The 22,045-nt window shown below is 37.5% G+C and overlaps 1 protein-coding gene across 1 annotated transcript; it reads right to left on the bottom strand.

Annotated features, from left to right (window-relative positions):
- Positions 1–1,892: 1,892 nt before the first annotated feature.
- On the bottom strand, positions 1,893–11,697 carry LOC121424094 (glutaryl-CoA dehydrogenase, mitochondrial-like). Its single transcript, XM_041619690.1, has 9 exons — positions 11,512–11,697; positions 8,459–8,638; positions 7,726–7,959; positions 6,648–6,777; positions 5,643–5,865; positions 5,071–5,174; positions 3,986–4,111; positions 3,261–3,421; positions 1,893–2,430 (listed from the first exon to the last, which is right to left on the bottom strand). The coding sequence occupies exons 1-9, from the start codon at positions 11,612–11,614 to the stop codon at positions 2,354–2,356; spliced, it is 1,338 nt and encodes a 445-aa protein (XP_041475624.1). The 5' UTR covers positions 11,615–11,697; the 3' UTR covers positions 1,893–2,353.
- Positions 11,698–22,045: the final 10,348 nt, after the last annotated feature.

Below are 22,045 nucleotides of genomic sequence, written 5' to 3'. Positions count from 1 at the left end.
ATTTCCACATTCATGTAGATTTTCACGTTTTGTCAACCTCGTGATTAGAAAGAGTACATGATTATTATATAAGTCATTTTGTTTTCCTGGGTGTCATTTTTCCACCATATTATATAAACATTTAGCTTAGCGTGAATCAGGAATTTCTGCGTAAGGACTTGATTTTATTTCTAGGAGTAGCATTCAATTGCAAGTGTTAAACAGCAGACCCCTCATACGATTTCCACATATTACAATAATAATAATGGCAAAATACATGTGACCATATTCGGGGGGGGGGGGGGGGGAGTGGAGAGGGGGTTAGAACCATAAATCACACATTTTGTGCAACAAAACAAAATAAATCATATTTATGCAACAAAAAATACTGGTAGTGCTTGTATTAACTGCAAAGATAGAATATACATATATTATATTATTCATACATGTACATGTAGGTGCCAATGATAAATTCAGGGGAGAGTTTCAAGAATCATCTTTCCAGTGATCTTGACTGACAAACTTGCTCTGAGCCAATCACATGCAGCGATTTCAGTAGCTTATAACAATGTTCACTGACTGTGTTTCATGAAATGCTCCCCTGACCTTTCATCAAGTATATTCTTCCATAGACAAGACTTGTACAATAAAAAGTACCTTTTATGTTGGCATGATTTGATTTATCACAAGTTTAAACCTTGTTACCATACTTTCAAATCTAATAGTTCTCAAAGCAGCACAGGTACCATTACGCATGAAGAGATATTTTCTTTTTGTCAGCGCTTAAGGCTATTTGAACATAACTTTACAATTACCTGTATATGTGTTCCATGATTTACTGCTCTCAACACAATTTATTCTGCAGTTACATGTAGTATTATATGTACAGTATTATAAGAATTTTAAGCTCGTTACAGAAGAACTATTGCAGTATGAAATAGCTCGATATTAAAACATGCATGGATGCTACTGTAAATACATGTGTTTTTTCCTATGACATTTCTTTCTCAGCATCATAATCAGGTTTATTCCGTCAGACTATACATCATGATTATTCATAAACACCCATCTTAAAGCTATAGAGTAATTGCAACAAGTTGACCAACTCATTATTGTGGTTAGTGGTTACTTCTAATGACAAAGTTGTAGGTTTAATATTTTCTCTCTTTTGGGGGTTAAAAAGTGAAGTGAGATTTTAAAAATATACATGCACAATTCCAAGATTCGCAGCCTTATTCAGAGACTTCAAAATAGTACAGAAAGGAAAATAGACAAAAAGTCAAGGAAAATACAATTTCAATGCCTGGATGTGCAATTCAAATGCATATGTCAACCAGATTAACTTCAAACAATAAAAAGGTAGAAGAAAGTATAAAGGATATTTCAGACACAACCAAAAACTACATCAACAAGTACACATGCATTGTGTATTGAAAATTCAAATTCATAATGCGCATCTTATACAAACATTTACATGAATTTTCACATTTACTTTCAATATAATATTCTTAATTTTCTAATTCAGCTTCCTCTTAACCAACAAGGATGAATAAATAACCATAATAATAAAAGTATTGGCAGCAAAAGTTTGTTATGATACCCATCATTTAAGGAAATGGCAGAACTACATTTCCGAAATGGCCATAGATCTGGTAACATCTATTAGTCCACATGCAATAGATTGTCCTCAACATAATGATACCATGTCAACAGCAAAATCAATACCAAAATAGTTATGGTAGAAAATACTCCTTACACCACAATAATATTTTGATAAATGTGAATGCTAATGGTTTCTTTTGATTCACAAACAAGACAGCAAATAACTTTTAAACATTTTCTATGCGCCTTGAGCATCTCTTAGAGATGGATATGTTGCGCTTTATAAATATTGTTATTATTATTATTATTCAACTGATATAAACACCCTTTTATATTCTAGGTCTCCATTGTCATATTGCAGGATTATCACATCCTTTGGGGTGTAATGATGATGTAAAACCAAGCTACATTTAGCTTAATATCTTGAAATGCAGAGGACAAAGCTGATGTGTGTCCAAATTACAGCATACAGGAATACAAAGGAACAACTGCTAAAATAGAATATATTCTGTGGATACATGGGATACAAGACAAGGTCAAAGGTCATATCCTGCCAATCTCCACAACAGCTTCATGACATGTAGCCACTGAGATATCATTTTGTTGAATAGTAGTCCATCATCTCGTGTCTCATGAAGCAAATAGTGATTTTCACTGACTAATCTATTTTTAGCCAATCAGGTGCAAGGATTCTTGGTAGCTTATAACAGTTGTCAGTGAAAATGACTCATTACTTGTTTTATGAAAAGCTCCACTAGGGTAAGGGTCATGTCTATTTGCTGGTTGCTGTGAATGATTGGAGTCCTGTGATAGCCCGGCCAAGGATTAGGGCATGGATGTCATGTGTACCTACACAGAAATAAAAATTATCATTTTGATTATGACCAATTCTTTAACATCATCTAATACCCCTCTCATTACTTCATCCTCAAACAGGTTTGACTGAGTGCCTATCAGAACAGTGCCACGGAATCTGGGTCAGAATATTGCAGTCTCGGCAATAAAAATTGTGCTTGTATTTAAGAATAAAAAGTAATGCCATATGAGTCTAGTACAAAAAGTGTTTTGCCAAGAAATATGAGCATGACATCACTGCCAGGTATCTGGACGATTTCTAAGCAATAATAATATACAGTCCCACATGTGCTCAGTAAGGTTCACATGAATCTTGTCAATTAACTGGCATTTATGAATGATTTTCCTTCAGCATACTTTTCAGGAAATGCTGTGGTGCAGTGGTCTAGTCACTTGACTCAATTAATTCAAGGGTTTAAGGTTACAATTTAGCCAGCACTGTTGTCCTTCATATGACATTTACCACTCTCCAACCAGGGGGGTGTTTCACAAAGATTTAAGTGAGACTTAGAGTCGCACTTAAATTTCTAGTTGCGCGCAGCCTGGTTGCGCGCAGTATAAAAGGCATAACAGAATTTGTCAGATAATTCCAAGAGGACGCGCACTACTGCGTATTGATCAATAAGATTGCGCGTTGCATATCATGTACGCGTCGACATTTAAGTGCGACCTAAGTCATACTTAAATCTTTGTGAAACACCCCCCAGGTGTTAAATTATTCTATAAATAGGATGCAGACATCAATGTATTATGTAGATATGGTAACAATTGATGTTTATTTTCTTTCTCATGAAATTATTTTCTATTGTGACTCTGATTCTTACCTTCATATGTGTTGACAGCCTCTAGGTTCATGACGTGTCTGATGACATGGTACTCATCGCAGATACCATTACCACCGAGCATATCCCTTGATACCCGAGCAATGTCCAGGGCTTTACCGCAAGAGTTCCTCTTGATCAGGGAGATCATCTCGGGTGTGGCTCTAATAAAAGGTACGAGTTTACAGGTCAAGAAACAAGGGCACCATATGATTTTGGTAGTGTAAGGTCTTTGACCTCCATACCCATATGTTTTTGAAAGTGTTTATACAACATTAACATCACTGATAGCTTATTGTTATGGAATAGGTAACATAAACTCGTAATCAAGAAGTCAAACAAAAATAAATACCACATTATGTACTTTTATCGGTATGTTAAGAATTTATTCATTAATTATTTATAAAGATAGTTTGGAATATTCATAAAGACTTCTGTTTTATAATGGAGATTCATGAGTGAGTTTAAAAATTAAGACAGATTACTTATTTTACCAAGTTGATGTTAATTTTTGATTAATTTTTGATTGGCCATCTCTACTCACTAATGCCCCTTTTGTCTCCTTGTTTCTAGTGTTGCTGTTGAATGTCTGAGGTCTATATTTTGGTTGTTCCACTTTTTATGTTTGTCATTTTGCCTCCGACGAAGATTCTGCTAGGATCGAAAGCTTAGGCCCCTTTTGACTCGTTGTGAAAAGAAAATAGCAAAAAGAAAATATTTTAACTCACTTTCCCTCATCTTTCAGCCTTCCAACTTGAATACATGATTGCAGTCCAATGGAGATCTCTGTTAACATGTCAGCCATCTTCTTCTGCATCAGTTGATTCCTAGCCAAAGGTGAACCGAACTGCACCCTGGGAAGATAATGTCACATAACAGTCAAGTAATGACTTAGGATTAGAATATCAGTAGAGGTCTATGTGGTTATTTTTATGCTGCTTCAAAGTTCAAGTTTAGTTCAAGTTCAAGTTTATTTTATATATTCAAAACCAAAAACAACAAATCATAATGAAAATAGATATACATACAATGTAAATGAGTACATGAACATACATCAATTAGAATATAGCATAGACGAATTGGTTTTAGGACCCCTTTTAAAGCAAAGCTTGTGAGTAGGGCCCTGGAATACTTATGATTATTATCATAAAACATAGGATATACTAATCTACAAGATACAAAAGGAGAGAAAAAACAATATAAGGTTAAGATGCTAAAAATAGAAAACTACTACAAACACACATATACACACACAAACACCCACACACAGCCACATTCACCAACATATGCACATACTAAACATAAATTTTGAGTAGGTCATCAACTTAAATGCAAATACATCAATTTGAAATCAAGTTCATATATAATTTCTCAAGAATGGTCAGCTTTCACAAGAGGGGAATGTAAACTACATTTACCAGAAGTTTCTCGCTCAGTACTTTCACACTAGCTAATTTAGACTTCGATGCCCTGTTGATAGGCCGCGATGCCTCTGTCCCCGGCCTTGGATATTTAGTGTGCTCTTTGCTCAATTTTTCCAATTTATGCTGTAAATTGGGAAGTGACATGGCCTTGCCTAAAACTTATTTAAATTCAAGGCCAGAAACATTTGTTTGGTGCAAATTTTACAAAAACATATTGATCATGCTTACATGTTGCCGATTGATTAAAAGCATACTGGTAAGATTCCCCTTAAATGGTTTTCACTAGTGCCATACCCTTTGCGCAACCGATTACTCAAATTTCATTATAAAAACATTAAAGACATACCAAACTATTAATCATGTTTAGTCTAAACAAGTCTAAGACTTACCTATCTAATGTATACTGCCTTGCTGTTTCCAAGCAGAACTCAGCAGCCCCTAATGTGCCCCATGCAATTCCATACCTTGCGTTGTTCAGACAACCAAACGGCCCCTGTAAATAGGAACAAACGTGGATCAGGACGTGAACTTGAGGATGCTCTAAGATGTAACTTCTAAAGGTTTCCTCTGTGAATGAGTCAGTATTGATGTTTGGGGGTGCATCACATATTCTTTTTTGGCAAACGTTTGGTCCTGAAATAATTTTGTGGTGGTCTTTTACAGGACCAAACATGTACCCACAAAAGAATTCATGGTGTACTGGTTCACTACTACAATAAACAAGGTTAATATCATGGAAGTCCACTTCTTCTTTTGATGTCTTATTCCTATAAGAAACTGAGAGCTCCTATAATAAGACGCCATTCCAATGTATTCCTCTATTCCTTTTGTAACTATCATTTCTTTACCACTTTCAATCACTATCAGTGAACAGTTAATGTACAACAATAAATTCTCCCCAATAGAGAAAATTATGCAGCAAGGGGTCGAATTCCAAAGGTCAACGTTCAATACTACTCACCCCAAGACCCTTCACATTGGGCAGCATATTCTCCTCTGGGATCTCTACATCCTCCATAACGATCTGTCCCGTAGCTGATGCTCTCAGTGAGAACTTGCCATCGATGTACGGAGCAGAGAGACCTTTCATTCCCTTCTCCAGGATGAAGCCTCTGATCTTGCCCCCTTCCTCCTGATTCTTCCCCCACACCACAAAGACATCGGCGATGGGCGAGTTGGTGATCCTGAAAAATTAACAGGGCAAACAAATAATGATATACAAAAAATGCACATTTATGGGTGTGTAATGGAGTGCACTCGAGCGTATTTACAATATGCGACAAACATGAGGCACACGAGTGCTTTTGCATGTTATGAATGCCGGAGTAGCCTGCATCATCATAATATCACAAATTTTGAAATGTGCATTATTTGTTTTATAAAACAGGTCAAAAGAATGAATTTTTAGTCAAAATGCAGTTTGAATCCCTCAAATTTTTCAAATAATTTGTGACTTGCATTCGCACTCACTTCGGAAATATCCCTGAACCCATTTTTTATAATAAATAACATGCAACATTTACACAGCGCAAAACATACTGTTTCTAAGCACTGCGTACTATTAACCTGGCTTTAGTACGGCTACCACGATCGGTGCTAATGATTTCCTTCCTACAAGGTACCCATTTACAACACCTGGGTTGAGTCACAAATGTAGACAAATGCTTTAGGGTAGTGTAGTCTGACTCTCCACTCTCATTCAGAAGGTCATGGGTTTGAATCCCAGCCATAACATTTGTTTCTTTCCTTCAGAAAGAACTTAACAGCAGCTTGGGCTTAATCTTTCAATTTAATATATTCATTAATAAATACGTCCATGTGAATCAGCTTAAGTTTTTGGCCATTTATTGCCTAGAGTTGATTCAATCATCAAATGCTGTTTTTTTAAAGGGTGGATATCTATTAACATTCCTCTAAACAAAGATCCAGATTTAAAGAAAAAGAAATGCTCTGAATATTGACATACCATGACTTTGCCCCATTGAGGGTGAATGTCTTTGATGAAGGATTATAGACAGCTTTAGTCTCCATACCAGCAGGGTCGCTACCATGGTTGGGTTCTGTCAGGCCAAAGGCTCCTATCAGCTCACCAGACGCTAAACAGAGATTCATGAATAAACAATAAGTATAAGTATTTTTTTATTGTCCATAATTATGAATTTAACATGAACAATGGAATATACATTTGGAACATGACAATAAACATAATATACCTTACATAATAATTCATAACAGAGTATTCAAATAAAATGAAAGGCATTATATCAGTTCACTGATATTTGCAATTTGGGAAATATCAAGAAAAGACAATTATTTGATTAATTAAATTGTATTAAAGGGTGAAAAATTGGTTAGATGTAATTTACATTTCAGGTGAGTACTACAATAGATACTCTTCATGGGATAATTGCAAATCAATGGAGGTTGGGAAATAATCTTCTGAATAAGACTTTTCAACCAATCAAAAGCGCGCATTTGGGACTTGTGATTGATTTGACTTGCGTTTAAACGCAACTCTTCCTCCAACAGGCCCCAGAACTGGTTTCATTGACATTTGTTCCTGCATGCCATACACAATTACTCAACATTTTCTCCCTCTCTCTCCTCCAGTTGATTTTTTCTTATTAATTGATCTTATTAACCTTGTTAAACACAGAACATTTCTCTGTAAGCTGCCCTCCTTTCTCATATCTTTCTTTATCTTGCTCTCTGGGCATTGTAGGTGTTGCACCTGTAATCCAAGCTTTGTGGGGAAATTACAAATTGATGCAGAGGTTTTAGCCCTGGTCACGCCTTTTGGATGGTGACATTTAAGGTCGGTCCAGACAAAAATAATCATATCTGATTGATACACGACTGACAAAACTCAAATACACACACACTCTTGTATGTCTGTCTGTCTCTCTCTCTCCAGCTCTATCTCTGTCTCTCTTTTTTCTAAAATCTACATTCTCAATGCATTCTTCTCTTTTTCTCTCTCTTGCCTTCATTCTCTTCTCCATTCCCTCCTCATCCTCCCCATCAATCTATCCCTCACTCCTCACCTAGCCTGGGTAGATATTTCTCTTTCTGTGCCTCCGTCCCATATGCATTGATAGGATGCATAACGAGCGAAGACTGAACGCTGAACGCCGATCTATAGCTGCTGTCTATATACTCTATCTCCCTGGCGAGTAAACCATAAGCGACAGACGATACTCCAGCACACCCGTAGCCTTTGATGGTTGGTCCTAGCACTCCAAGGGCACCAAGCTCATAGAAGATATTGCGGTCAAACTCTGCATGGGTTCACGGGAAAAGGAAAAAAAAATGCAGAATGCAGCATAATATATTTCACTATCAAACAATTTCAAGGGGGATATCTTTCCAATGAGAACCAAATTGTAACTCTCTATTCATAAAATAAATTTATTTTGTGTCTTAGATATACATATTTAAAAAAGTGATATCGATCCTAAAAATATGCCTGAAATCAATCACATGATGACCAGTCCTTTATTCCAGCTAACAGATAAATTTACCAATGACTGGTAATAATTACTAGTTTGAATTTACCAGTCATGGTTTGGAGATGAGAATGGTTCATGAAATATCAAGGACCCACATCATTATCTCATGAAACATAGAAGATATTATTTTGCTGGGGCATTACAATTATTACCCACAGTTGTTACATTTCTAACCGTCTGAATGCCCTCAGATATGCTTCACATGTGTTGGAACCATTTCAAAGGTACCTTGTGCTGTTGTGCATGTAATTATTTGTATAATAGTTACCTCCATTTCTATTAGCCATTAGGATTCTTGGCATGAGCTTCTCTTGGCAATATGCTTTGAACTGATCCCGGACCAAGATCTCTTCCTCTGTCAGTTGGCTCTCGAGGTTAAGAGCATCTTTCCAACTAAATTCAACCTTTCCTGTAGCTTTCTTTTCACCGATATCCGACTTTTCAGAAACTAGCATTTACAAAGAAATACAGTTAAGGAAATGACATTGCAAGTCAACTGTAGAGATAAAGAAACTGTATTTTTTTCTTGCAGAGCAATCGGCCTATTAACTGAGCAACTGCTTTTCTAAGAGCCATATGGTGGTGTAGCCATTAGCAATTTTTTCCTCGCTGTTCTTAAAAACTCTATAGGTCAAGAAAGATTTTGATAATCATTATGTCAGAACATTTTGTGTCCAAATTTCATTTTTCATAATGTTGATGGCAACATCATCAGCTGGCAGGAAAAGTGGATTTTCAGACCTTGTTTACATTTGGTTATCCATTGCTCTGAGCTCTGTATGATCGTGTAAAAAAAGTGCCAGGAATCTTAGGGTAATATAGCAATAGCAAATGATTTTTACTCTCCAAAATAAAGTTAATCATCCTAGATTAGGGTTGGCAATGAACAGAAATGATGCTATTGTGGATGTGCACAAAATTTGTATACATGTGGATTGTGCGCGATGGCTCTCACTACAATGCGTTGCTGGTGATCACTACTATCATTCCTATGGCAGAGCGGAAGAATTTAATATTTCCCCCTCTGTGACAGACTTGAATGTGACACTCAGCCGAAAGGCACAATTTCCCTGCGGCTGAGTGTCACATGCACATTCAAGTAAATGCCAAGACAACTTGGCATCCCACCAATTTTCAATACAGTTTACGTCACTGCAAAGAATTTGGGACAGCCCGACCACCAGACAGCCCTACCCTGGACAACTCCACAGGGTTGAGTTGTCCAGGGTTGACTTTGGTTCGGACAACTTGACCCCGGGAATTTAACCACTTGAATTCTTCTTTAAAATTTCATGAAAATGAGTTTCTACCTTTGCTTCAAGAGTGTAATGAGCTAAAAATTTTGAGGTGGTTTGATGTGGCGTATCATGTGAAAAATTTTGACATGTTTATTTAAAATTCCATGTTCGTGATTTTGACATAGTTTTCAGAAAAAATATACTACACCATTGTCCTTTCCTTTTCTTTCCATTACTCTTTTTTTCTTAGTCCCCCCATTGACATACTTCAATGGCATAGAAATTTTTATCAAGAATATATATAGAACATAGATTATGCAGAAAAATACTTTTGAAGCAAAGTTTAAAAAGAATTCAAGTGGTTGAGTTGTCCAAATCGGAGCCAACCCTGGAGAACTCAACCGGATCGCATTGTCCAGCGTCTGGCCCCCATTGATAAGTGTCAAATGTCAATTTGGGCATTGGGTAAAAACATGGGAACATTTTGAAGACACAATCAAGATATCAGTCTGCCAAGGTCTTGTTATTTAGAAGAAAAAAAATTTCATACTTAGATCTATGGCATCAGGGACAGGGGCGTTTTGAAGAACAATCTAAAGATAAGAAATATTATTTCACAAATACTAAAATTTATTATGTGACTGTAATTAGCAGTATCATATTGATTATTTATAATCACATAAATGACATAATAAATTTTATTATTTGTAAAATAATATTTTTCATCATTAGATTGTTCTTCAAAACGGCATTACGTATTGGAAGTACGCAATACATAAGCGGTTCAAGGGTTGACGCCATTGTATTTGCGTTGTTTACATGTGGATCGAGGGGTCTACGCGACATCAGTCTGGTAAGAAACCTTAATTTTTTATACTTTTTAAGTGACCATTTTTAAAACCTTCCTAGGCATTAGGCGTAGGAAGGTGTAGAAATTAATAAAAATAAACCTATTTCATGCGATTCTGTTATGAAAAGATGAGTTTTCTAGGGAAATCCATCTTTATTTCGTTCTCTTACATGTATATGAAGCCCTGTTCAAGACTCCATGATGAAGTATATGTCAGATTGATACATCATCATGGAGTCCTCGAGACTACGTACTTTAGGGTATCTTTACATTTTCTGGCAGCCAAGTTAAGTTGATGGTCTATCAATGTGACGTTTCCACAGCTCCTCCGGGAGGCACAACCCCGGGGGGGGGCACTCACACATATTGGTGGTACAGGGACGTGCCGCTTTGATGACCCCCTTTTTCAGACCCAATTTTCAGTTCTCTAGATACTCCGAATGACAAAACTTCAGTTCAGAAGCCGCCCAGCCCCGCTCGCAAGACCCCCGTTACAAGACATCTCAGTTCTCCAGCCCTACCAAAATTGTCCAGCGCAGGGCACTGCATGCGAGAGATGCACGTAAGTCTTGCAACTCCCTACATAATACGAGTAGCCGCTCTATGCATGGCGAGTGCATGCACAGTGCTATGGTGCAACGTATTTGCAGTGCCGCGATTCCGTTCCGTAGACCCTGTTTTTCACACCGCTCGGTATATATTTAGTTCCCAAGACCCCGTATTTTACACTTTTAGTCAGTTCCTTAGACCCCCATTTCAGTTTCGTGAGGCACGCCCCCATCAAAAAAAAATTTGAGTGCCCCCCCTGGGGGCACAACACAGTCCCAGGTTAGTTAAAGCCTATTTTGGGCCACTAGCCTATAGTAAAGTGTGTACAGTGAGGGACCATTTGACATTTCTTCTGTGTATTTTTTTTGGCACTCAAACACAATCTAATACCGTACTTTGCTATTTTTCAGAAGTTATTTATAGGAAATTTCTGTCACTTTTATAAGTAATTTTTATTATGTTTAGGACTTGAAGATCATTTTATGTATTTTTTTATTAACAAAATAAGAACTTTCTAAATTTCGTGGTCCTACCCCCCTAGCGTTAGGTCTATAATAAATAATATAACTTCTCTGCTTGCTTGACGACTAACTTAGAAGTTGGTTCAATGACAACAATGTGAATGTGTGGGACAGTGCTTTGAAAAATATTGCATCATATCAATCAGTAAGCTATAAAGGATACGTTCTGTTGCAGGTACCGTTCCTAAGGTTCTACATGGTGAGAAAACAACTGGCTGAGTAACCTTCCTCAGTAAATCTGAAGTTAAAATTCTCCGGAGGGCCATTATTTCAGAAACAAGTCGTGAATCCCAACGTTCCTACGGCTACGTAGGTCCTTTTTTCCCCGTTTTGCGTAATCCACTCTCTGTAAACGTGACGTCATATCTATAGTAGTCTGCTATGCAGACTCTGAATGGCTCGTGAGGTGGGATCGGGGTGGGATCTGCTCATAGAGATACATACTTACATCTCTAGTAGTATGGATCTGCTTTCAGCCTTTCATCTGCAGCCCCAGTAGACCTAGTCTGCTATGCAGACTCCTCGAATCAGCTGCGGTACACACACTGCAGATGTGTCCATTTTCCATTATCTTCTGATTAATTTGATACCTCACTCAGCCTCTTACGACCAATAATACGGGAATGCACGTCCATTGAAATGTGCATTACTCGCGTGTGCAAACTCGCAAAATAAGTCATAAATGGGCAAAAATATGCCAATATAAAATTCACTGTAGCTCGATCTTCAGGGAGTCCGTTGACCACCAATTTTTCCTAAAGTTTCAATATAGTCAATACCTCATTTGGAGATTTCGAAATTATTATTATAATCATCACGATTGTCATCACCACATTAATAATTACATTTAGCAATGGTCAAAATTTATTCCTATGATGTCTATGATCAAGATTATTAATCATATATAAATCATTCATTTCATACAACATTAGCCGACGCTGAATGAAAATCATGACAGACCAACTATTTCGTCCTCATGAAGAATTACAATCTAGTTATTTATCGATCTGTGTATCATAATGTGAGCGCGAAGCGCGAGCGGAAATATTTTGATTCTGTGAGGGAAAATTTTCACTTAACATATGATTCGAGCGCAAAGCGCGAGCTAAATTCTTTTATATTTCAACTTTAAACCGGGGCATGCGGCACTGTCAGTACAAGCTTGAGCTGGCAGCTAAATTATGTTTTGACTTGAAAACTTAAAATTTTCAAACTTTTTATATAACAAACTCACATGCGTCATTTTATGCAATTTACATGCAATTTTACAAATCTGTGGCTTAAGGCGAGCGAGAAGCACGTCAATTTTTTTGATATTCAGATGCAAATCAAAGCCTGAGCATTTGCAACAAAATCTTTATTAAATAAACGATGCGAGCGCAAAGCGCGAGCTGAATTTTTTTACATTTAAAGGCCTCAAACCGGGACTTTCCCGGGGACCTTCTTACTATTGTCGGTAGCCTACAGAGAGCTCTCCACTTTTATCGCATTTTTTTTCACAATTTAACGATAATAGTATGCCATTTGACATTATTTTACCGACAGGCAAAGATAATGGAACTAAAAACCGAGCAAGAACAAGGAACATCAGTTATAATTCGAACAGCCCTGCGTGACCCGACAGTTTGTCATTTTGCCGAACAGCCACGTTTGTGTAACAGAAAATAATTTAACATCTCAGACTCCGCATCTTAATTACACCGACACACAGGTGTACCTAATGTACCTAATCAAAACCTAATTGTCTACCCCAATTCTCTTCTCTCCCTGATTTTTTCTCCTTTTGTTTTCCTCTTCCTTTTTATCCCTCTCTCTATTTCTTTCTTTCTTCTGCTCTTCACTTCTTTCTTTTTCTTTCTTTTCCTCTTTCTCTTCTTTCCCATTTTCTAATTTCCCCTTTCTACCCCCGGTTTCTAGGTTCTTCTCGCCCTTTTTCCATTTTCCTTGACGGCAGTGCTGATTAACCGACGAAATTAATGGTGGCCCCGCGGGGGAGGGGGGGGGGGGAGGTGTCGCACCGCTGCGCCACTCTTTGGAGACGGCCCTATGGGGGAGTTTATTCCATTCCATTCAGGTAGAAGTCGTTGGGTAAAGGCAATGCAAATCTTGGACGATATGTCTAAAAACACTTGTTGCGATTTTTCCCAGTGAGAGTGGTGAATTTGTTTTTTGGGTATTGCAGCAAGGTCACTCACAATGTGGTTAAATGTACCACAGCCTGGGGCATGCCGCTGCAGTGGCGTAACAGGCGGGGGGGGACAGCTATTATAGGGGCAAGTTGCCCCCTCCCCCTAGCGGATTTCACCAGGAAAATGAAAAAAAACGGGGGGAAAAGAAAAAGGGAGGGAGAAAGAAGGGAAAGGAAAGGGGGAAATGAAAGAAAAAAAGGGAAAAATTGACAATTGAAAAGAAAGCGAAAAAGAAAAATATTTTTAATGGAAAAGGAAGGAAAGAGGGAAAGGGAACGAAAGAACATTTGAGAAAGAACAAATCATTCCAAAATAGGCCTATGTCATGCAATAGCATGATGGGAAATGAATTAAAAGATGACAAAATGGCAAACAATAGCGGGAAATGAAGATAAAATGGAATTAGTCAAAAGCAACATTGGAAAACAAAACTTATAACATGACAGGGCTGCCGAGGATAGAAAAAAAGAGCGGGAAGAAAGATGGACGGCATGCAATATTGTGCTATAAGCTTGCTAAATTTTATGCAAATAAGCTACCGGGGCTTTGCCCCAGACCCCACGCAGTAGGGGCTCGATCATCTATAACCTTAAAATGGTTCTATAACGCCCCCTGCGTTAGGTAGGTACCCTTCCTACATTAATGAAAGTTTATTCAAATGTCATAAACTTCGTTTAAAAGATATCTGTATCAATTTTGAATGGATTCCCTCACATTGTAATGTTAACGGCAATGAGATCGTCGAAAAAAGCTGCCAAGAAAGGAGCCGCGAAAATTTGTATAGACATCGTTTTACCAAACACTACAAATGAACTTACATGCTCACGTATGACATTTTATAAAGGTGTCTGGCAAGCAGATTGGAATGCGTCTAGAAATGGTAGATTTTTATATGCTATTCATGATAATGTCTTTTAGCAGGCTTATAGAAAAGGTTTTTCTCGGAAAGAGGAATGCCTCCTTCATCAAATCACAATAGGTAAGCGCAAATTAAACTATTATATGTTTCAAATTAAACAGCACTCTTTAGGCCTCTGTGAGGTGTGCAATGTATTTGAGACTATTGAACATTATATTTTATTTTGTTCAAAATATGTAAAGGAGAGACGCATCATAAACTTAAGATGAATGACCCGAATCTAAAACAATTGTTGATTAATCCCGATTATACAAGGGAACTACTATGTTTTATATATGCTACTAACCGTTTTGACAGCCTGTGTGTCATTTTCTTCAAACACTATAGGATTGAGTTTCCTATTAATAAGAAAAGACTAAACAAAAGAATAAGAAGGACGTGAAATTGTATGTCATGTCTTAATTGAATTGTTATTTAAAACTAAGATTTTAAGAAATTATCTAAATATATAACTAGTCATGCTAGTAGCCGATTGGTTAGTTGTGCCCTTTTTTCACGAACAACCATTTAGCACGTGCGATATTCAATTTCTCTATTTGTATTAATATGTTTATTCCTCGAAGATGTTTAATTTGGTAGGACCTACTAATATAATAGGTGGATGGGTGATTAATCTATATTAATACTTCATATAATCGTCACCAATGGTTGACGTCGTATGGATCGCCTTTGCCGACGACGTCCTACTTACGAAAGCGACTGGTGGGTATAATCTGGAGAGATTGAAGAGCGCCATCATATTCAACAACAACAACAACAACAACTTAAAGGGGAATCCAACCCAAATAAAAACTTGTTTTATAAGGAAAAGAAAAATCAGACAAGTTGATAGGTGAAAGTTTGAACAATATTGGACAAACAACAAGAAAGTTATGAATTTTTAAAAGTTGAAAATAATGGTAATCACTATATACCCATGGAGACTTCAAATTGGCCGCACATGGGATGTCATAGTGATGTAAGGCAAGGGCTACTCTTCCATGTACTCCAATACATATTATGGCTAAAATGTCATTTTCCCCAAAAGTTTTATTTCAAATTCTATTTTTCGTCCATGAGGACGTAAAACAATATACTACCTGGGTTATATTTGGATTACTGCCCCAGGGGAATGGATACTTGGGAGAAAACCACAAATCTCTGATAATAAAGTACATGGCCTATGGGGAAAGTTGTCCTTGCCCTTTGTCATAATTTACTCAACCAGTTGCCAATTTGAAATCTACATAGTATTAGTGATCTCAATTTTAAACCAGCTGTAAGTTTCTTATTGCTTGTCCGATTTCTTTCAAACTTTCACCATTCATTCTGATTTATTTTTCTCCTTCCCAACACAACATTTTATGGCCAAGGCTGGATTCCCCTTTAAGCTTTACGTTCAATCACTTACGCATATAGGCGCGGCCCGGAGGCGCGGTGGGGTCTTGGTTCCACACCCAAGAGGAAATAAAAGAAATTATATGGATACAGCATATAATGAAATGAATGGAAATACTGGAATGTGTTATTTGATGAATATAATGGATATCTATCACATAATTAAAATTTAAAGGGGTGGTCCGGGCTGAAAGTATGAATAGCTTGATAAATAGAGTAAAATTCACTGAGCAAAATGCAGAAAATTTCATCAAAATCGGATAACAAATAAAAAAAGTTATTGAATTTTAAAGTCTCGCGATATTTTGTGAAAACAGTCGTCATCACTATTCATTAGGTTGGCTGATGATGTCACATCTCCACTTGTTCTTTTGTATTTTATTATATGAAATTAAGTTTATTCAAAATTTTTACTCCACGAACTATAAAATTCTGATATAGTGCATTAGATATTTATTGCCGCAACTTATTTCATTATAAGGGAGACATATTATTCACACAAGTATGAAATAATGAAAAAAAATTATGATTTATGTAATGACATAAGAAATTGTGGAGATGTGACATCATCAGCCCACCTAATGAATATTCATGACGACTGTTTTCACAAAATATTGCTAAACTTTAAACTTCAATAACTTTATTATTTGTTATCCGATTTTGATGAAATTTTCGGCATTTTGCTCAGTGAATTCTACTCCATGTATAAAAATATAAATATTTTCAGCCCGGACCATCCCTTTAATTTTGAGGCTTTTATTTCGAACTCGCTTTGCTCGCTGGCGACTTTTACAAATTTCCCCACATTGCTAGTTTGTCCCCTCAAAACATTTGGTTCAACTGGGTTGAATAAATGTGTTGTGTAAAAGCTATATTCTGTATATACCCGCGATTTGATTAAAAGTAGCGGCAATCTGCGAGATTTAAATGGCTTTGATATCAAGAAGTTCCGGAGGCTCCAGACGGACTCCAACCGCATAGCACTGCCGTACATGAGTATGAAAGGGTTGGCCCATGGTCCCAAAAAGGTCTATAACCAATTAAAAATGAGGAAAGAAAAGCAAAGGATAAGTGTAGGGTATGATTCCATTTACTGAAGAAAATGATAAAAAAAACTCAAAGTTAAATTCTCATGAAAATGTAATTTTTATTCTCGCTCGATTCGCTCGCTCGGGACTTATATTAAGCAGCTTTTTGGTACATGCGCCATACTGCGCCTCTCTTTTTTTTTTACACTTCAAGCTACTGCTGTAAAGAATAGGTTCACAGTGGCATACAGACCACAAAAAGGAATGGAAACAGAGAAGAATGAAATATATTATTCTCTGGATATCATGTCAAAATCTATCACACAATTTGATTTTTTGTGTTAAAAATGTCAATTTTTTTGCTCGCTCGCTTCGTTCGCTCGCAACTTTTAAAAAAAAAAAAAGATAAATTCTACCTGAAACGCAATGTTTGGCACTCTCAAAATCGTCGCCTCAATACACCATATACGCCCGTTCATACCATGATATGACCGGGAAATTTTTGGCTCTTGCCCCCACCCCCCTCCCTCCTTCCCTGGCCACCGACCCCTGCCACGCCGCTGGTATATTTTGAGACGGTTTTGAGATTCCCAAGACTAAAACGTCGTGGGGCCTCAGAAGACGTCTCTGCGACAAGTTTCAAAATCGTCTCAAAACCGTTTTAAAGTAGTCCAAAATCCATCTCAAACGTGAGATACCACCATCAGTTTCACTCAAAATTTTGTTAATTAACACACATACACACACACAAACTTACACTGTTTCTTATACGAACTATATAGTCTAAATGACCGATTCGTTTTGTGTGTGTGTCCATAGAGACAAGTAAGTTCGATTTAATAATTTGTGGTGTCCCCTCCTCCGCAAGAAATGTTGCCTCAATTATTAGGCGACAATTTGTGCGGGGGTGAAAAGATGTAGCGTTAGTTTTTGCAATTTGCATAAATATCGCGGGGTGAGAATTTGTGCTTGGATGACAATAAGTGGTGTAACACCCCCCCTCCCTCACCCCTCCAACCGACCCCTCTCTCCATGATTCATCTTCCATCTATTCTGATTTGAATATGCATATTCATTTTCCACTCGACTTATAACGCGATTCTACTGCAACAGTGCCAAATAAAGCGTAGTCTCTCAATTTTTAAAGTGAACTCCAATGATCGCTATGAAAAAAAAATCTAAAAAGATAATCAAGACTAATGTGAAAAAGAAGAACTCCATCCCTACAGCAGGGGCGAATCCAGCCTTCGCCAATAGGGGGGGGGGGGGGGGTTTCAGCCATATTTTCCTGATCAGCAGCTCGAAGTATATTTTGCTTGTTTCTTTTGAAGGGGTAGTCCTAATAGTTACTTCTTCACTTTATTCTTATAAGTCAACACAAATATAAATCTTAAAGACTTATTTAAATTTATCTAAATTTTAGATAATCTATCATGAAATGGGTATCGGTTTGTTATAGAATTGATATTGAAATATAGGCCTTCATAACTCACCAATTAGAATGCGAACGTGCAGCGCTACCTGATACGTTTTGACAATCAGACACGAATAGGGATACTTTGAGAACTTTATTAATACACGAAAATAATAGGTACCACAAAAATGACATTAGAGAGCACTTCAAGTTTAAAAATCAATTTGTACGATTAAACTACAAATGAAAGTTCGATTCCGAGCTGAAATATGTTATGTATATTGACTTCAAAACTTGAAATTTTAATCAGATCTTCGATGAACCCGGTTGGTGTAGAGGTTGATGTGCCGGAAGAGCATGAAGTTGTTTGGACACATGTCAGACCACAGAGGCTCCCGAGAAGTGTCTCCTCTATATATGTTGCATCGGTGTATTCACCTCCAGGCAATGATCATGTTGATTCTTTGATCCAGTACCTGACAGTTGCTGCTGATGAAATCCTCTCTAGACACCCGTCGGCAGGCATCATGATCACGGGTGACTTCAACCGCGCAGACGTATCTCAACTCCTCGCTGGACACAGCCTCAAGCAGGTTGTGAATCGTCCAACGCGCGATCAATCTGTGTTAGACTTGATCATCACCAATGTAAAGAATTTGTACGGTGACGTACAGATTGTGGCGCCAGTTGGACAGAGTGACCACAACGGAGTTATCTGGAGGCCGAAACAACGTCAGTCTCGAAACAACGACTGCCGTCAGAAGACTATAAGACCGATGCGACAATCCGATTTGCGTGACTTCGGCAATTGGATAACGCATCATGATTGGAATAATGTCCTTGAGGAAATGGACGTAGAGCGTAAATGTGAAACGTTTTACAGTGAGCTGCATGCTGCCATCGACCTCCATTTCCCGACAAAGACAATTAAAATGCATATGACTGATAAACCATGGATGACACCAAGAATCAAAAAGCTTATACGCCAACGACAAAGTGCTTTCCACAGTGGCTCTATGACATGGCGCAACCTCCGAAATAGAGTACAACGAGCCATTAGACGTGCACAGAAAGCTTTTTACAAGGATCGCGTCCAACTTTTAAAACGCGAAAACCCCTGTTCTTGGTATCGCTACATAAAACTGATGACCTCGAATAAACAGCAGGAGATGGTCATCTCGTTGCCCGGAATCGATGCAAAGGACAGGTTGGAAATCTCAAATGCCATAAATGATTACTTTGTAACCATCGGAAAGGACACTCTACCCCTTGACATTAATGAGATTCCTGCTTTTAAACCAATTCCAGAGTCCACATTACCAACTGTACAACCATGGACAGTGTATAGAGAATTGTCCAAGACACCCGTTGGCAAGAGTGGTGGTCCTGATGGAATCTCTCCTAGGCTAATTAGAGAATTCGCAGTGGAACTCAGCTCTCCCCTTTGTGATATTTTCAATGCGTCCTTTGCACAGGGAATCGTTCCAAGTTGTTGGAAAAAGTCGATAATTGTTCCACTTCCAAAGGAATCTCCTCCTACCTTACAGAAGTTGCGTCCTGTTGCCTTGACCGACTTCTTCGCAAAGCTCCTGGAATTGTTCGCATCGAAAATGATCATGGCTGATATCTCTAAAAATATCGACCCACAGCAGTTTGGTAATCGCATTGGGTTGTCGACAAGCCATTATCTTCTGCAACTACTGGATTTTCTACAAGCAAATGCTGACAAGCCTGGGTCAGTCACGACGGTAGTGCTAACGGATTTCACCAAAGCCTTTGATTTGGTTGACCACAGCATTGCCATCACAAAATTGTACTCTATGGGCACACGTCCATCTTTGTTGCCCTGGATATGCAGTTTTCTCAATGAGCGAACACAGCAAGTACGCTACAATGGTCAACTTTCTACGTCACTTAGGACTTCAGCTGGGGTTCCTCAGGGAACACGTTTGGGGCCCTTGATATTTCTAGCAATCGTCAACGATGCTCTTCAGACATCTCATTGTTCTAGGTGGAAATATGTTGACGACCTAACTATTGCTGAAACACACAAGTTGAATGGTCCGACTACTTTAGAAACCACGTTGTCAGGATTTGTGGATTGGTGCATCGAATCAAATATGCGCCTCAACCCTGCCAAGTGCCAGGTCATGAGAGTCTCTTTCAGTCGCTGTCAGCTTCCACCCACTGAAGTTGCGATCAACGACGAGCTGATCCCGGAAAATGATAAAGTCAAACTACTTGGTGTAATCATCAGTAAAGATCTGAAATGGACTGACCATGTCAAGTATATAACGTCGAAAGCTTCAAGAAAGCTGTACCTTCTACGAATGCTGAAACGATTCGCGATGCCTCAACAGGATCTTGTCACAGTATTCATTTCCTACATTAGGCCAATACTGGAATATTGTTGTGTGGTGTGGCATTCTTCGTTAACTCTCGGTCAAGAATCGCAAATCGAACAGATTCAGAAACGTGCCTTGCGATCAATTCTTGGACCAGAATACGAATCATATCAACATGCCCTTACCGTTTGTAACTTGGTATCTCTAAAGGACAGAAGAGGAGAGCTCTGTTTCAAGTTCGCCAAGTTGCTATCTCGCAACCATCGTGACTGGCTTCCGGAAAGACAGTCCTCGCGTAGAAACTTGAGACATAGCGATAGATTCCGTGAAATCAAGTGCAGAACGGAACGATACAGAAAGAGCGCCTTGCCCTTCCTAGTGAGACTACTGAACAATAATTCAAAGTAATTAGTCACTGGATGAGTCGTATTAATGTGCAATATAAATGGATATGACATATGTTTCAATGAATTTGATAATTTAATCATTTGTAATTATGTTTGTATTTTTTTTTTTTTTATTTTTTTGATAAATATACATTATAATTCACTTTTCTGTATACCCATTTCCAATCCAATATCCTATTCTAGGTGATAATACCAATTCTCAATTCAATTTACATTTCATATGCTCTTGGAAATTTAATTTACAGCCGTCTTTTATTTTACATTCTTTCTTGTAAACTACACTACCAGTCGCACTTCTTTGGGGCCTGTTTGCCTGTTTCAGCCGGAGAGCAATAGTGTTAGCTGTTGTTCTCTGGTTGGGGAAGGTAGACAGGTGTCGGAGAGGTGTGACTGGTACTGTATGTAAAGTGTACGTGCAATATAAATGGAAATGTAACTTTTTTGATGAATTTAATAATTTAGTAATTTGTAGATATCATTTTTCTCAATAATTATATATAATAATCCATTTTCTGTATATATTTAGTTTTAATCGAACTTTCAATTCTAATTGGTATCAAGTCTCATTTCAATTTGCATGTAAATACTCTTATTTTGATATGGAAATGAAATTTACAACCGATTTCAAAATTTGTATCAATCCGCTTTAATTTTGAGGTAATTTCGAGTTTATAATGAATCTTCACCATGCATACCAATCAAGCCTAATTTTTTCTTAATATAAACTTCTTTCATAAATTTGGATGTACATTTGAGTTTTTAAACTGTTGATGCATTATTTTCATATATATATTTTTGAATTCATCTAATTATGTTAAATTACTAGAATTTTTCGAGAATACAAGGCTACTCAAATATGCACTCCGTGAAACTTTTATTTTTGCAGTTTTTTCCATAACTTTCTACACGATATTCAAATTTTTGCAATTTATTTCTTAAAACACTATATTTTATACCAACAATTTCAACTTCAAGTAAAACTATATATAAGTTCATACTCATTGGTTTATCATGTCTC

Source organism: Lytechinus variegatus, chromosome 11, assembly GCF_018143015.1.
Source record: "Lytechinus variegatus isolate NC3 chromosome 11, Lvar_3.0, whole genome shotgun sequence".
Classification (NCBI taxonomy): Eukaryota; Metazoa; Echinodermata; class Echinoidea; order Temnopleuroida; family Toxopneustidae; genus Lytechinus; species Lytechinus variegatus.
This window is presented reverse-complemented; position numbering and strand designations above follow the sequence as displayed.

What these genes read in the sequence shown, in the direction of transcription:
- LOC121424094 (XM_041619690.1), bottom strand. Translation starts at nt 11,614, where the DNA reads ATGGCCCTCCGGAGAATTTTAACTTCAGATTTACTGAGGAAGGTTACT. An exon ending in AATGGCTAATAGAAATGGAG is followed by an intron (nt 7,960 to 8,458) that starts GTAACTATTATA and finishes GAACCCATGCAG; the next exon opens with AGTTTGACCGCAATATCTTC. An exon ending in AGGCAGTATACATTAGATAG is followed by an intron (nt 4,112 to 5,070) that starts GTAAGTCTTAGA and finishes TTATCTTCCCAG; the next exon opens with GGTGCAGTTCGGTTCACCTT.